The following is a 14,862-nucleotide window of genomic DNA, read 5'->3' on the forward strand; positions in this document are numbered from 1 at the left end:
GTCTAAAGGGGAGACGGGCACAAAAAGAGTTCGTTGCAATACACTGTGACGCTAGGTAAGATTGTGGTACCACAGAGCTCCACTGGTAAGGACCAGGGGCCTTGAGAGTTTCACTGGGACACAGCAGGGGATGTCAGGTAAGAGACATATGGAACCTAGGTCTTTTGGGGAAAGTAGAAGTTTGCCGGGTGGAGGAAGGAAGAGACAGTTTGGTGACAGGAATGCAACAGACAAAGGCAGGGATGTGGGGAAGTGTCCAGAATGTCCAGCAATGAGTGAAAGGTTTGAGGGAGACCAAAGTGTGTTTTGTTTAAATTTGGGAAGAATTACTCCTCAAAGGAATGCACTAAACGTGGATACAATTAAAAATGAGTATCTTATTTTATCTCATCATAGCATGTCTGGTATTTTTCCAATTCTTCCAAGTTGGGCTTGCTGGGAAGCTGCCTATTGAGGCAATAGGCACCTGGAAAACACACTGGCCTAGGTCTAACCAGAGGCTTCTTTTTCACTAGTTACCTCCCTTGGACTGTTGAACTCAGTCTCTCTAAGCCCATTGGTTTTCTCATTTCTAAAACAAGGGATACATTCCTTGATCCTGAATACTTCTTCTGACTAAACTTCCCTGAGTCTTTTCTCCTAGAAGAAATACTACTCTTGAATTTAAAAATACTTTTTGTCTGTTTGTTTTTTTTAAAAGAGGACTTTAAATGTTGCTGGAAAATATTCCCTGGAAAGTATATAAATCCTGTTCAATGTTTTTGAGATTCATTTAAAGCCTCACGCACATTTAAACCATTGCCATTGCTAGGCTAGAGAAGGCTCTCAGGGACATGCCCCTAATCCCTCTGCAGGTTCAGCTAAGTCTCAGAGAGAGGAACAACGGAAAGTAAAGCCTTGCCGTAGAGAGGGTGCACAGGACTGCAGGAGAAGGAGCAGCACACCGGCCGGTTCCTCTCTGTCTCCCCGGGGAGACCTGTCTGCGTGGAAAGGGCGGTGGGGCCCCTGGAGGCGAGAAGGCAGAGTGGGGAGGGGAGTTTCTCTGCTCCCCGCCTCCCTACCTGCTGGCCGGCTGAGTTCTCCCCGGTCCCACGGGTCGGAGAAGGAACTGGCCCTTCCCTCCCCCTCACCACCCCGAGTGCGGCTCCTGTCCTAGCGAGTGATGCTGTCTGTCGGAGCAGGCGCGGCCACGGAGCAGACAGCGCCCGCGCCCCACTCGGCCCCGGGCTGACTGCTCGCAGGCACAGCGGCCGTGGGCTGGATGGTGGGCGGCGCGCGGCGGCTTTGGTCCCCGTCTCCGTCTCTGAGCGCCAGGTGACGGGCGGCGCCGCTGCATCCTCCCCGCTTCCCTCCCGGGCACTGCGCTGGGCAGCCGGGGCCGCGGGCGGCGGGCAGGGGGCGCGGCGGAGGCAGAGGCGGAGGCCCGCGACAGGCAGCCCCGCGTACGGACCGCGGCCGGCGTGATGTCCACCAAGGTCAGGAAGTGCAAGGAGCAGGCGAGGGTGACCTTCCCCGCGCCGGAGGAGGAGGAGGAGGAGGGCGAGGACGTGGGTGCCGAGCCGCAGCATCGCCGGCGGGGCTGGAGGGGCGTCAACGGGGGTCTGGAGCCGCGCTTGGGGCCCGCGCCGCAGGAACCTCACGGCCACCGCCCGCCGCCCTGGTCGCCGGGACCCGACACGTAAGTACCGGCCGCCGCGGCCCGGGAGGGAGGCGCCCGCTACGTGCCCATGACCCCAGACCCTATCCGGTCTGATTCGGGGACCGCCCCCTAGGTCCTGCCCTGTGGAGAGAAATGCCCCATGAAGAGACTTTACGGACGCCGGGTGCGCTCTCCAGTCAGTGGACACTTTCTCTCCTACGGCGGGGACACACGTGCGACGGCCCCATGGGCTGGGAACCCCCTGGGAGAATGGACCCCGGGTGGTCACGATCACCCGAGGGGTCTAGGAAGGCAAGGTGCGCACCAACCCGGGCGCGCGCGCACCCCCAACTCGTCCCCGCGTCCCAGCACGAAGCCACCCCGGGAACGTGGGTCCCCTCGGATGCTCCGGGCTGTCGGGGCGAAGGGAGGGTATCGTGGACGGACGGTGTGCCTGGTCGCCTGGTTTCCCGACGGCCCATTCACCGGGAAGTCTGGAACCAGAGCCCCAGTGGGTCCCCCGGAAGAAAGCGGCGCGGGGACCGCTTTGCTGGTGATTTGGGCCGTAGACCCCGGGCGGCTCAGGGTCGACAGTTGTGTTTTTATTTTCAAGGAAAATACTGTATAGAAGTCCACGCTGTAATGGGTGAGAAGGAGCAACTTTGCTTCCTTCCCAGACCTGCGAGACTCAGAGAGGATGAGAAAGAGGGTGATTCATTTTACAGGGCGCAAGCTCTCCGGTTCTCTTGGCACGTACCTTGGGCGTGTCGCGGGGTTTACTGTCTTTTTTAGGAAGAACGCTCAACTCTAGGTGAAAGTGGGGGTCGGATTGGCCGTGGCACTGCCCGCCTGGGCCCGGGGAGGTGGTTCTGCAGCGCCCCCTGCAGCCAAGGGCTGCCCGCTGCCGGGACCAGGCCGCTGGGGCCACCTGGGAGTAGATGGCCCTGGGAAGGGTTCTGCTTTAAAATGAGCGATGCATCCCAGCGTGGTTCGGTTTTTGCGGAAGATTGGCCTGGAGTGGAAATGGCCCAGGAAATGGAAGTAATAGAATCCTTAGCGACGAAAGCACCGCCGACTCGCTCCCCTGCCTCTCTGGGGTTTTAAGATGTGGTCCTTTTATTTTTATTTTTTCCTTTGGTCAATTTGGTTTTAAGAACCCTGCTCAATTTCTTGATCCTTTAATTTTTTTTCTTTTACCTTAAATTCACACTAAATTGGACAGCAGAGCACTCCTACCTGAGAAAGGACGGCAGAGCAGAGATCCCTCACTCTCTGCCTTTGTGAGGTCTGAGGTCAGTTATTCAGAGCCAGGGGCAAAAAGGGTGTCCAGCTGCTAATGGAACATCTCCCTCTCTATGGGCTGAGTTGACAGAATTCAACAAGAAAGCCTGTGGATAGTGTATTTTCTAAAGCGGCCGAGAAGATCCAGTCATGTTAAGGAGGTAGATTAAGAAAAATTTCTTCCAGCGTGCTGCAGCCAGCTCTCCCTGTTTGTTTGAGGCCTGTGACTTGGTAACGGCGAAGACTAGTTGGATATCCCTGGCGGAGGTTAGCTCTTTTCTCCTTCAGAGTAGAACACACCCAGTTTCATAGCTTAGGGAGTGAACACACAGCCCTAGGATGGGCTCAGAGCAGGGTGGCCCCAGAGCCCTCTTTAGAAGACAGAATAGGAGGGAGGCTGAGGATAGAACCCACTTCTATCAGGAAGATTGCTCAGAGTGATCCTGTTGTTTATCTCACTGCTCCATGCTCCAGGATTCTATTTGGGAGTTTTAAACACAGACTGACTTAGAAGAAAGAATGTCATCTGTTATATCACTAACATTTTTTTTTTTTTTTTTTTTTTTTTAGTGAGAGAGAGACAGGAAGAGGGATGAGAAGCATCAACTTGTAGTTGTGTTCCTTCAGTTGTTCATAGATTGCTTCTCATAGATGCCTTGCCTTGAGACGAGGTTGGCCGCCAGCTGAGCCAGTGACCCCTTGCTCAAACTAGCAACCTTGAGCTTAAAGCCAGCACCCTTTGGGCTCAAGCTAGAGATCAGGGGATCATGTCTATGATCCCACGCTCAAGCCAGCAACCTCGGGGTTTTGAACCTGAGACCTCAGCATCCCAGGTCGACGCTATCTACTGCGTACCACTGGTCAGGCACTAATAAGGTTTTTAAAAATGAAACAAAAAACCTTGATAAAACTCTTACTTCAACCAGTGATTCAAGCCAATATGTCTTTTATCCTATTTATTTGCCAACCTACGGCCAAGTAGTGTGTCATTGGAGAGATTACCTCGTCCCTGAAGTATTTTGGGTCGTAACATATCTGATAAACTCCAAAATGCCATTTGAAGGCATTGTCATGAATTTCAGCTCAAAGTTATTTCTTAAGCATTTACATGTGCAAAATGCAGGCTAGGTACAGCAAGCCACATACAACCTGTCTGCACTCAAGGAATTCAGAATCTCAGGAGGGGAGGTGGAAATAAAACTGATCATGAGTGATTATGCTCTAGATAAACACCATAAACACACACACACACACACACACACACACACACACAAGGATAGAACTATGAAGGGTCAAGTGCAAAGGAGAGACATACAACATAAAGTTGTGGAGAAATTGAGGAAATCTTTGTCAGCCTGAGAAAATGGCCAGTAGGCAGAGACAGAGTTATTAAATCAGGCCCTTTCCCCCAGTCCGGTCCCAAAATGCCAGGCATGTCTAGGGAATGTTAGTTGAGTTTTTTAGGAACATAAAGTTATGTGTTGGAAAGCAGAGAGATGTAGCTGGATGTAGTGGTTGTGAATAAATAACTTAGGGGCTGTTGCAGCTCCCCAGGCGAGATCAGAATCTGTAACAGTGTTGTGCTGGTGGGACCAGATCAGAATCTGTAACAGTGTCACAGCGTCATGCTGGTGGGATGGAAAGGGGAGAGATTAGAAGAGAGAATACACAGATAGAATCTCTGGGAATTTCCAACTTGACTGCCCATGAGGGGTTTACAGAGAAAGCAGGGTCAGAGATGACTTGGTGATTCAAACCTAGATAACGAAGAGATCATTGGATGTTATTGTTAAAAAGAATAGGACAGAGAGGAGAGTCTTTTTTCTTTTTTTTCCACATAATTCTGGAAAAAATTAAACAAAAGGTATCAAACAAAAAGATGTCAAGGCAAGTTTAAAGCTTGGAGAATTTGAGTGTCTACTGTCTGGTGGGAATGGTTACAGAGTCCTGTAAGTATATGATATCATGAAGAAGGAATGTAATGGGGAAGGCAAAGGCAGCCTAGGCTCCCCTATCTGCGGGAAATATTTTGTTAGAGGGCAGAGAGAGAGGGAGAGAGGTAGAGAGACAGAGGAGTAAGCAAAAGACACACAAAAAAGGATGAAGGTGCAGGTGGTGGTAAGGGTAGGCTGCTTAGAGAGGACAGTTCCAAGAAAAGGGAAGAATTGACCCATAGTTGTCAAATACTTGATGAATCAAGAGAAAAACTTAGGTCTCTACTTTTAGTAAAAAGAATTGATCCTTGTAGTAACATGCAAGCACAAAACCTAAATTTAGGTCTCTGTGGTGTTACCTTTCACCGAGAAAGACTTCCAGAAAAGAGGATTCTGTTCAGTTTCTCTTAGGAGGAAGTGCTTTCTATTATAATAAAAGCAGTAATTTGTGTTTACATACTACTTCATGCTGACATTTATACTAATTAACTGGAATCACAGCTCTTTAAAGCAGATTTTATCATTGTCATTATTCGGCAGAGGAGGACATTGGCACACAGAGAACTACAGTCATTTTCTGAAGGTTACTTGGCAAATCAATAACAGAGCTTCTGTATTTGATATGTAATTTTTTTTTTTTTTGTATTTTTCAGAAGCTGGAAATGGGGAGAGACAGTCAGACAGACTCCCGCATGCGCCCGACCGGGATCCACCCGGCACGCCCACCAGGGGCGACGCTCTGCCCACCAGGGGGCGATGCTCTGCCCCTCCGGGGGGTCGCTCTGCCACGACCAGAGCCACTCTAGTGCCTGGGGCAGAGGCCAAGGAGCCATCCCCAGCGCCCAGGCCATCTTTGCTCCAGTGGAGCCTTGGCTGCAAGAGGGGAAGAGAGAGACAGAGAGGAAGGAGGGGGGGGGGGGTGGAGAAGCAAATGAGCGCTTCTCTTATGTGCCCTGGCCGGGAATCGAACCCGGGTCCCCCACACGCCAGGCCGACGCTCTACCGCTGAGCCACCTGGCCAGGGCCTCGATATGTAATTATTGACGCTACTCCTCATGCTGTCCATTAGAGCAGTGGTCCCCAACCTTTTTTGGGCTACGGACCGGTTTAATGTCAGAAAATATTTTCACGGACCGGCCTTTAGGGTGGGACGGATAAATGTATCACGTGACCAAGACAAGCGTCAAGAGTGAGTCTTAGACGGATGTAACAGAGGGAATCTGGTCATTTTTTAAAAATAAAACATTGTTCAGACTTAAATATAAATAAAAAAGAAATAATGTAAGTTATTTATTCTTTCTCTGTGGACCGGTACCAAATGGCCCACGGACCGGTACCGGACCGCGGCCCGGGAGTTGGGGACCATTGCATTGGAGCTTAGACTTATGCTTCCTACAGAACTGCAGCCCTGTCTCCTTCTACCAGTGTCTGCCCGTTTCCTACACCCCCAGCCACCAGTGTGCTCCCCACTTCCCTGTAGTTGATGATTTTAGATTCCACACGTAAGTGAGATTATGCATTGCTCTCCTTTCTGTGTCTGTCTTATTTCACTTTGCATAATGTCTTCCAGGTTTATCCATGTGGTCACGAATGGCAGAGTCTCCTTTGTTGAGTTGAATAATATTCCACTGAGATATATATACAGATATCAATTTCTTTGTCCATGCATTTATCAATAAACACTTAGGTTGTTTTCATATCTTGGATCTTGGCTATTTGCTAGGAGGGTAGATTTCAGGCGCTCTTACAAAAAAAAAAAAGAAAGAAAATGAAGTAGCTATGGGAGGAGATGGCTATGTTAATAACCTTGACTAATCATTTCACTATATATATGTATATCAAATCATTGTATTTTACACCTGACGTAGATACAATTTTTATTTTTAAAAAGTTATTGAAAATGAAGTCACAGAGTGGTTAGAAGGTTGACATAACCAGCTCATCTCCGTGTGACAGGGGAGCTGCAGGTGAGTTCACACTGCCCTCACCCATACTGTCCAACTGAACATGGGTTTCTGTGGCACTGGCCTCGTGTAGGCGTCCCGGCCTAGGCTCAGCTGAACTGTGTGAGAACAGCGGTGTACATGGCCTGGGCATCAGATTGGAAGTAGCATCTTGCTCCCACCCCCTCAATCAGAAATCGGCAACTCTCTAAGGGCCTGTGATGTGTCCAAGGACAGGGAGTTTGGACTTTGAGGACCAAAGTCATACTAGTGTTCAGGAGGAAGAGGCAGGTTTCTCCATAGTTACGGTGTAATTTTGAAGAATAATGCAGCATGACATCAGACTGACCTACAATAATCTGAAACTTCTCATTATAATATTAGTTTATCCCCAAGAGGAGTCATTTCTCTATGTACAGTACAGAGTTATCATTTTTTGTTGGTGGTTTTTTTTTTTAATAATTTTATTTTTTTAATGGGGTGACATCAATAAATCAAGATACATATATTCAAAGATAACAAGTCCAGGTTATCTTATCGTTCAATTATGTTGCATACCCATCACCCAAAGTCAGATTGTCCTCTGTCACCTTCTATCTTGTTTTCTTTGTGCCCCTCCCCCTCCCCCGTAACCACCACACTCTTATCAATGTCTCTTAGTTTCACTTTTATGTCCCACCTACGTATGGAATAATGCAGTTCCTGGTTTTTTCTGATTTACTTATTTCGCTTCGTATCATGTTATCAAGATCCCACCATTTTGCTGTAAATGTTCCGATGTCATCATTTCTTATGGCTGAGTAGTATTCCATAGTGTATATATGCCACATCTTCTTTATCCAGTCATCTACTGACGGGCTTTTTGGTTGTTTCCATGTCCTGGCCACTGTGAACAATGCTGCAATAAACATGGGGCTGCATGTGTCTTTACGTATCAATGTTTCTGAGTTTTTGGGGTATATACCCAGTAGAGGGATTGCTGGGTCATAAGGTAGTTCTATTTTCAGTTTTTTGAGGAACCACCATACTTTCTTCCATAATGGTTGTACTACTTTACATTCCCACCAACAGTGTATGAGGGTTCCTTTTTTTCCACAGCCTCTCCAACATTTGCTATTACCTGTCTTGCTAATAATAGCTAATCTAACAGGTGTGAGGTGGTATCTCATTGCAGTTTTGATTTGCATTTCTCTAATAGCTAAAGAAGATGAGCATCTTTTCATATATCTGTTGGCCATTTGTATTTCTTCCTGGGAGAAGTGTCTGTTCATATCCTCTTCCCATTTTTTTATTGGATTGTTTGTTTGTTTGTTGTTGAGTTTTATGAGTTCTTTGTATATTTTGGATATTAGGCCCTTATCTGAGCTGTTGTTTGAAAATATCATTTCCCATTTAGTTGGCTTTCTGTTTATTTTGTTATCAGTTTCTCTTGCTGAGCAAAAACTTCTTAGTCTGATGTAGTCCCATTCATTAATTTTTGCCTTCACTTCTCTTGCCTGTGGAGTCAAATTCATAAAATGCTCTTTAAAACCCAGGTCCGTGAGTTGAGTACCTATGTCTTCTTCTATGTACTTAACTGTTTCAGGTCTTATGTTTAGATCTTTGATCCATTTTGAGTTAATTTTTTGTACAGGGGGACAAACTGTAGTCCAGTTTCATTCCTTTGCATGTGGCTTTCCAGTTTTCCCAGCACCATTTGTTGAAGAGGCTTTCTTTTCTCCATTGTGTGTTGTTGGCCCCTTTATAAAAATTATTTGACTATATATATATGGTTTTATTTCTGGACTTTCTATTTTGTTCCATTGGTCTGAGTGTCTATTTTTCTGCCAATACCATGCTGTTTTGATTGTCATGGCCCTATAATAGAGTTTGAAGTCAGATATTGTAATGCCCCCAGCTTCATTCTTTTTCTTTAGGATTGCTTTGGCTATTCGGAGTTTTTTATAGTTCCATATAAATCTGATGATTTTTTGCTCTATTTCTTTAAAAAATGTCATTGGAAGTTTGATGGGAATTGCATTAAATTTGTATATTGCTTTGGGTAATAAAGCCATCTTGATTATATTTATTCTTCCTAGCCAAGAACAAGGTATATTCTTCCATCTCATTATATCTTTTTCGATTTCTCTTAACAATGGTTTATAGTTTTCATTATATAAGTCCTTTACATTCTTTGTTATGTTTATTCCTAAGTATTTTATTTTTTTTTGTTGTTGCAATCGTGAAGGGGATTATTCTTTTGAGTTCGTTCTCAATTGTTTCATTGTTGGCATATAGAAAGGCTATTGACTTCTGTATGTTAATTTTGTATCCTGCGACCTTACTGTATTGGCTTATTGTTTCTAGTAGTCTTTTTGTGGATTCTTTGGGGTTTTCGATGTATAGGATCATATCATCTGCAAAAAGTGATACCTTTACTTCTTCTTTTCCGATATGGATGCCTTTTATTTCTTTGTCTTGTCTGATTGCTCTGGCTAGAACCTCTAGTACCACATTAAATAAGAGTGGAGAGAGTGGACAACCCTGTCTTGTTCCTGATTTAAGGGGGAAAGCCTTCAGTTTAGTGCCATTTAATATGATGTTAGCTGATGGTTTATAATATATGGCCTTTATCATGTTGAGATATTTTTTTTCTATACCCATTTTGTTGAGAGTCTTAAACATAAAATTGTGTTGTATTTTATCAAAAGCCTTTTCTGCATCTATTGATAAGATCATGTGGTTTTTGTTCTTTGTTTTGTTGATATGGTGTATTACGTTAACCGTTTTACGTATGTTGAACCATCCTTGAGATTCTGGGATGAATCCCACTTGATCATGATGTATTATTTTTTTAATATGTTGTTGTATTCTATTTGCTAGTATTTTGTTTAGTATTTTAGCATCTGTATTCATTAGAGATATTGGTCTGTAGTTTTCTTTTTGTGTGCCATCCTTGCCTGGTTTTGGTATGAGGGTTATGTTGGCCTCATAAAATGTGTTTGGAAGTATTGCTTCTTCTTCAACTTTTTGGAAGACTTTGAGTAGAATAGGAACCAAGTCTTCTTTGAATGTTTGATAAAATTCGCTGGTATAGCCGTCAGGGCCTGGACTTTTATTTTTGGGGAGGTTTTTAACGGTTTTTTCTATTTCTTCTCTACTAATAGGTCTGTTTAGGCTTTCTGCTTCTTCTTGACTCAGTCTAGGAAGTTTGTATTGTTCTAGGAATTTATCCATTTCTTCTAGGTTGTTGAATTTAGTGGCATAAAATTTTTCATAGTATTCTACAATAATTCTTTGTATATCTACGGTGTCCGTGGTGATTTCTCCTCTTTCATTTTGGATTTTGTTTATATGAGTTCTTTCTCTTTTTTCCTTGGTAAGTCTTGCCAAGGGTTTGTCAATTTTGTTGATCTTTTCAAAGAACCAGCTCCTTGTTCTATTAATTTTTTCTGTAGTTTTTCTGTTCTCTAATTCATTTATTTCTGCTCTGATTTTTATTATCTCCTTTCTTCGGCTGGTTTTGGGTTTTCTTTGTTCTTCTTTTTCTAGTTCCTTAAGGTGGGAAGTTAAGTGGTTCACTTGGACTCTCTCTTGTTTGTTCATATATGCCTGAAGTGATATGAACTTACCTCTTATCACTGCTTTTGCTGCATCCCATAGATTCTGATATGTCGTATTGTCATTTTCATTAGTCTGTATATATCTTTTGATCTCTGTGCTTATTTCTTCTTTGACCCATTCATTTTTTAAAAGTATGTTGTTTAGTTTCCACATTTTTGTGGGATTTTTTTCCTCTTTTTTGCAGTTGAATTCTAGTTTCAAGGCTTTATGATCAGAAAATATGCTTGGTACAACTTCAATTTTTCTGAATTTGCTGATGTTGTTTTTGTGGCCCAACATATGGTCAATTCTTGAGAATGATCCATGTACACTGGAGAAAAATGTATACTCAGTCACTTTGGGATGAAATGTCCTGTAGATGTCTATCATATCCAGGTGCTCTAATGTTTTGTTTAAGGCCACTATGTCTTTGTTGATTCTCTGTTTGGATAACCGATCTAGAGCCAGCAGCGGTGTATTGAGGTCTCCAAGTATGATTGTATTTTTGTCAGTTTTTGTTTTAAGATCAATAAATAGCTGTCTTATGTATTTTGGTGTTCTTTGGTTTAGTGCATATATATTAAGAATTGTTATGTCTTCTTGATTCAGTGTCCCCTTAGCCATTATGAAATGGCCATTTTTGTCTCTGAGTACTTTTGCTGTCTTGTAGTCAGCATTATCCGATATGAGTATTGCTACACCTGCTTTTTTTTGGATGTTATTTGCTTGGAGTATTGTTTTCCAGCCTTTCTCTTTGAATTTGTTTTTATCCTTGTTACTTAGATGAGTTTCCTGTAGGCAGCATACAGTTGGATTTTCTTTTTTAATCCATTCTGCTACTCTGTGCCTTTTTATTGGTGAGTTTAATCCATTTACATTTAGTGTAATTATTGACACTTGTGAATTCCCTACTGCCATTTTATAAATTGCTTTCTGTTAGTTTTGTGTCTTGTTTGATCCTTCTCTTTTGTTTTTCTATCTCTTGTTTTTATTTGGATGTATTCCATACATCTTTTCTTTGTTGCTATCTTTTTTAAATCATGTGCTTCTGTGGTGGTTTTTTCAATGGTGGTTACCTTTGAGTAATGAAAAGGGTCCCTACCCTGTTCATTGTAGTGAACTATTTTGTGAGTACTTTTGCACTCCATCGTCCTCTGCTACTGTTAATCTCCATCTTCTCCCCCTCTTTCTTTTTGTTGTTGTCACTGTTTAAATTTGGTTTTATTGTGTTCTTCTTGGAGCTTTTACTTGTGGCTCTGGGTTTTTTTTGTTCTTTGTATCTGATTGGAGAACCCCCTTTAGTAATTCCTGGAGTGGGGGTTTTCTGATGATAAATTCCCTCATCTGTTCTGTATCTGTGAATGTTTTTATTTCTCCTTCATATTTGAAGGATAGCTTTGATGGGTATAGTATTTGTGGCTGAAAATTCCTCTCTTTCAGGACTTTAAATATTGGGGTCCACTCTCTTCTAGCTTGTAGAGTTTCTGCTGAGAAATCTGATGATAATCTAATGGGCCTTCCTTTATATGTTGTATTCTTCTTTTCCCTGGCTGCCTTGAGAATTTTTTCTTTGCTATTGGTTTGTGTCAATTTCATTATGATATGCCTTGGAGTAGGTTTGTTAAGAAAACTCGGAGTTCTGTTTGCTTCTTGAACTTGAGGCTTTAGTTCTTTCCACAGGCTTGGGAAGTTCTCATCTATTATTTGTTTGAGTATGTTCTCCATGCCATTTTCTCTCTCTTCTCCCTCTGATATACCTATTATTCTTATGTTATTTTTTTTGATGGAGTCAGATAATTCTTGTAGGGCTATCTCATTTTTTTTTAATTTTTGAGTCTCTTTCTTCTTCTCTCTGTTGTGCCTCAAGTTGCTTGTCTTCTATTTCACTAATCCTCTCTTCTATCTGACCTGTTCTATTAGTTAAGCTTGTTACTTCGTTTTTCAGCTCGTGAATTGAGTTTTTCATCTCTGTTTGATTTGTTTTTATAGTTTCAATTTCCTTGGACATATATTCTTTGTGTTCATTGAGTTGTGTTCTGAGCTCCCTAAATTGCCTTTCTGTGTTTTCTTGTATATCTCAGAGGATTTTTAGGATTTCTATCTTGAATTCTCTGTCATTTACCTCCAAGGTTTCCAATATATTAAATTTTTTCTCCATAGATTTTTCCTCATCTAGCTGTGTTACCTCTCTTTCTTTTGTATCCATGATATTCGATTTTCTCTTCCTTAATGGCATCTGAGGGTGGTTTTGTTGATAGTATTAATGAGATTTAATAAAGAATAAAAAGTTAAAAAAATAAAAAATCAAAAAGAGTTGTTTTTTTAAAAAAAATAATGAAATAAATAAAATAAAATAAAATAAAAAATTTTAAAAAAGGAAATTATTCCCCCCCCTCCTTTTTTCCTCTCCTCTCCTATCCCCTCTTTCTTGAGAAAATCTTGTGGTGAACTGTGAATTATGACAAACAATGCCTGTAATGGAGGGCCTGAATTGGGGGAAAGTAATAAAGGGGCAAAAAAAATAAAAGAAAAGAAAAAAGAAGGGGGTATGGACCCACAAAAAGCAAATAAGGAAAAAATTTGGGTCAAGAATAAAATTATTTGCTTTTAGGTGTTGGTTGTCTAAGAGTTATGATGAGAGGAATAAGAGGAAAACAGAAAAATGGGGGGACAAATTAAAAAATTATTATTGTATTTAGTGGAACAAGAACTAGATAAAATGGAGAGCCAGGGATGGGAGCACTGCTAGTGAGTTAAAAAGGTGAAGTAAAAAACCCCCAAAATGCCACAAACATAAGTTTGAGTCCCAGATAAGATAATTTGTTTGTTATTGAGGTTTGAATGAGAGGAGATATAAAGGAGAAAGGAAGAAACTAATATAGAGGGAGAAAAGAAAGAGAGAGAGAGAAAAAAAGAGGGAACCACTAAAAGAAGAAAAAAGAAAAAAGAGGAGAGAGAGAGAGATAGAGAGAGTTAAGGGTTTTGGAGTGCAACCCTCATAGAGAGAAAAGAAGAGGAAAGAAAAGATAATGGGAGATGTAACACTTATGGGTAGTGTAGTTCAAGGAGAGGAGAGAGTAAGACCGGCAGAGAGTTAATCGGCCAAATTGGAGGAGGAAAAAAAATATCAAGAATGAAGATAAGAGAAACAAACAAATATAATAAAATGGGATAGGTTATAAAGTCTGTGGATTATTCTTGATTTTGAGAGGTTATCTTCTTGCTTTTTCTTTTCTCTCCCTCTTCCTGGTTGGTGACTCTGTACCCCGGGTTCTGCCCCTTTGGCACGCTCAGGTAGAGGTTTGCAGTTGATAAGTCTCTATGGCAATGTCATGTATTGTGCTTTAGTCTCTTTGGCAGTCGAGGCTCATTAGCATTTATAGGTTCCGACAGTGAGAGAGTCTGTGTTCCTGGAGCCTTTCTCCTAGTCTTTCCTTCCTCAATTAGTAGCCTGATAATCCAGCTATGGGGTTGCTGCTGCCTCTGCCTGGATAGTAAGAGGCTCAAAGAGCTGGCAACTCCCCACTCTATTTCCACTCAGCACAGGGCTCTGGGTAAGGTTCAGTCAGTCAGAGCTGCTAGCATAATCAGGCAGGGTTTCCGCCCACTCAAAGACCTCTGGCTCTGCCACTCTGTCCGGTAACACAGGCGGGCGCCCACTTCCGGGGCACTTGGAGGAAACTCTTGCTCTATCTGCACTATCTGCGTGTGCAGACCAGGATATCCGGCCAGCAGTCTCACGCTCTGAGTGAAACCCCAACCGCATGGAAAAGTTGCAGCGTTGGAATTGGCTCTCGCTCCGTCCCAGTGCGCAGCTTTTGCAAGGCGCTGGGGCGGCCCGAGATTCCGCTTTGGCCCACACAAAGGCCCCTGACTCTGCCCCTCTGTGCGATAACACGGGCGCGCACTGCCGAGGCACTCGGAGGAATCTCTCGCTCACTATCTGCGCGCGCAGACCAGGATATGAGGCTGGCCGCGTTTCCCTCTGAGTGCAACCCCCACCAGCACGGAAAAGTTCCACCGTTGGAATTAGTTCTCGCTCCCTCCCGTGCACGGCTTTCCCAGGGCGCTGGGGCTGCCCAGAGATTCTGCTTTCGGCCCACAAAAAGACCTCTGACTCTGCCTCTCTGTGGGGTAACACGGGCACCCACTCCCGGGGCTTAGGAAGAAATCTCTCACCCACTAACTGCGCGTGAGCCGACCAGGAGATCGGGTAAAATGGCTGCCCCGCTTGTCTTTCTTTGTTTGGGTTTGGCGCAAGTGTTAGCTTGTATTGCCCGGGTTGCCACAGGATCAGTTTTTCCTCGGCTTGTATCTCCGTGCCACAGCCTGGTTCGGCCGTTTGTGCTGCGGCCTGGATCTATTCACCCCCTTTGCCCGCCTCAGTTTCTATATTCACAGTTACCAGAGAAAGCCGCCCTGTTTAGGTTAGTGAGGAAGGCGGAGCATTTCTTACTCCCTTTTTCCTTCGGGGTTTGGTTAT

General features: G+C 43.6%; 1 protein-coding gene across 3 annotated transcripts in view; it reads left to right on the forward strand.

Moving 5' to 3' along the window:
* Positions 1-1,074: 1,074 nt before the first annotated feature.
* TRPC3 (transient receptor potential cation channel subfamily C member 3) overlaps positions 1,075-14,862 on the forward strand; it is a 66,312-nt gene continuing 52,524 nt past the window's right edge. For all 3 annotated transcript variants that reach the window (XM_066233835.1, XM_066233819.1, XM_066233828.1), the window contains exon 1: positions 1,075-1,678. In XM_066233835.1, coding sequence (XP_066089932.1) covers positions 1,464-1,678 — 215 coding nt within the window. In that variant the 5' untranslated portion in view covers positions 1,075-1,463. The remainder of the gene's footprint in view (positions 1,679-14,862) is intronic.

The sequence above is a fragment of the Saccopteryx bilineata genome, chromosome 1 (genome assembly GCF_036850765.1).
Source record: "Saccopteryx bilineata isolate mSacBil1 chromosome 1, mSacBil1_pri_phased_curated, whole genome shotgun sequence".
NCBI lineage: Eukaryota > Metazoa > Chordata > Mammalia > Chiroptera > Emballonuridae > Saccopteryx > Saccopteryx bilineata.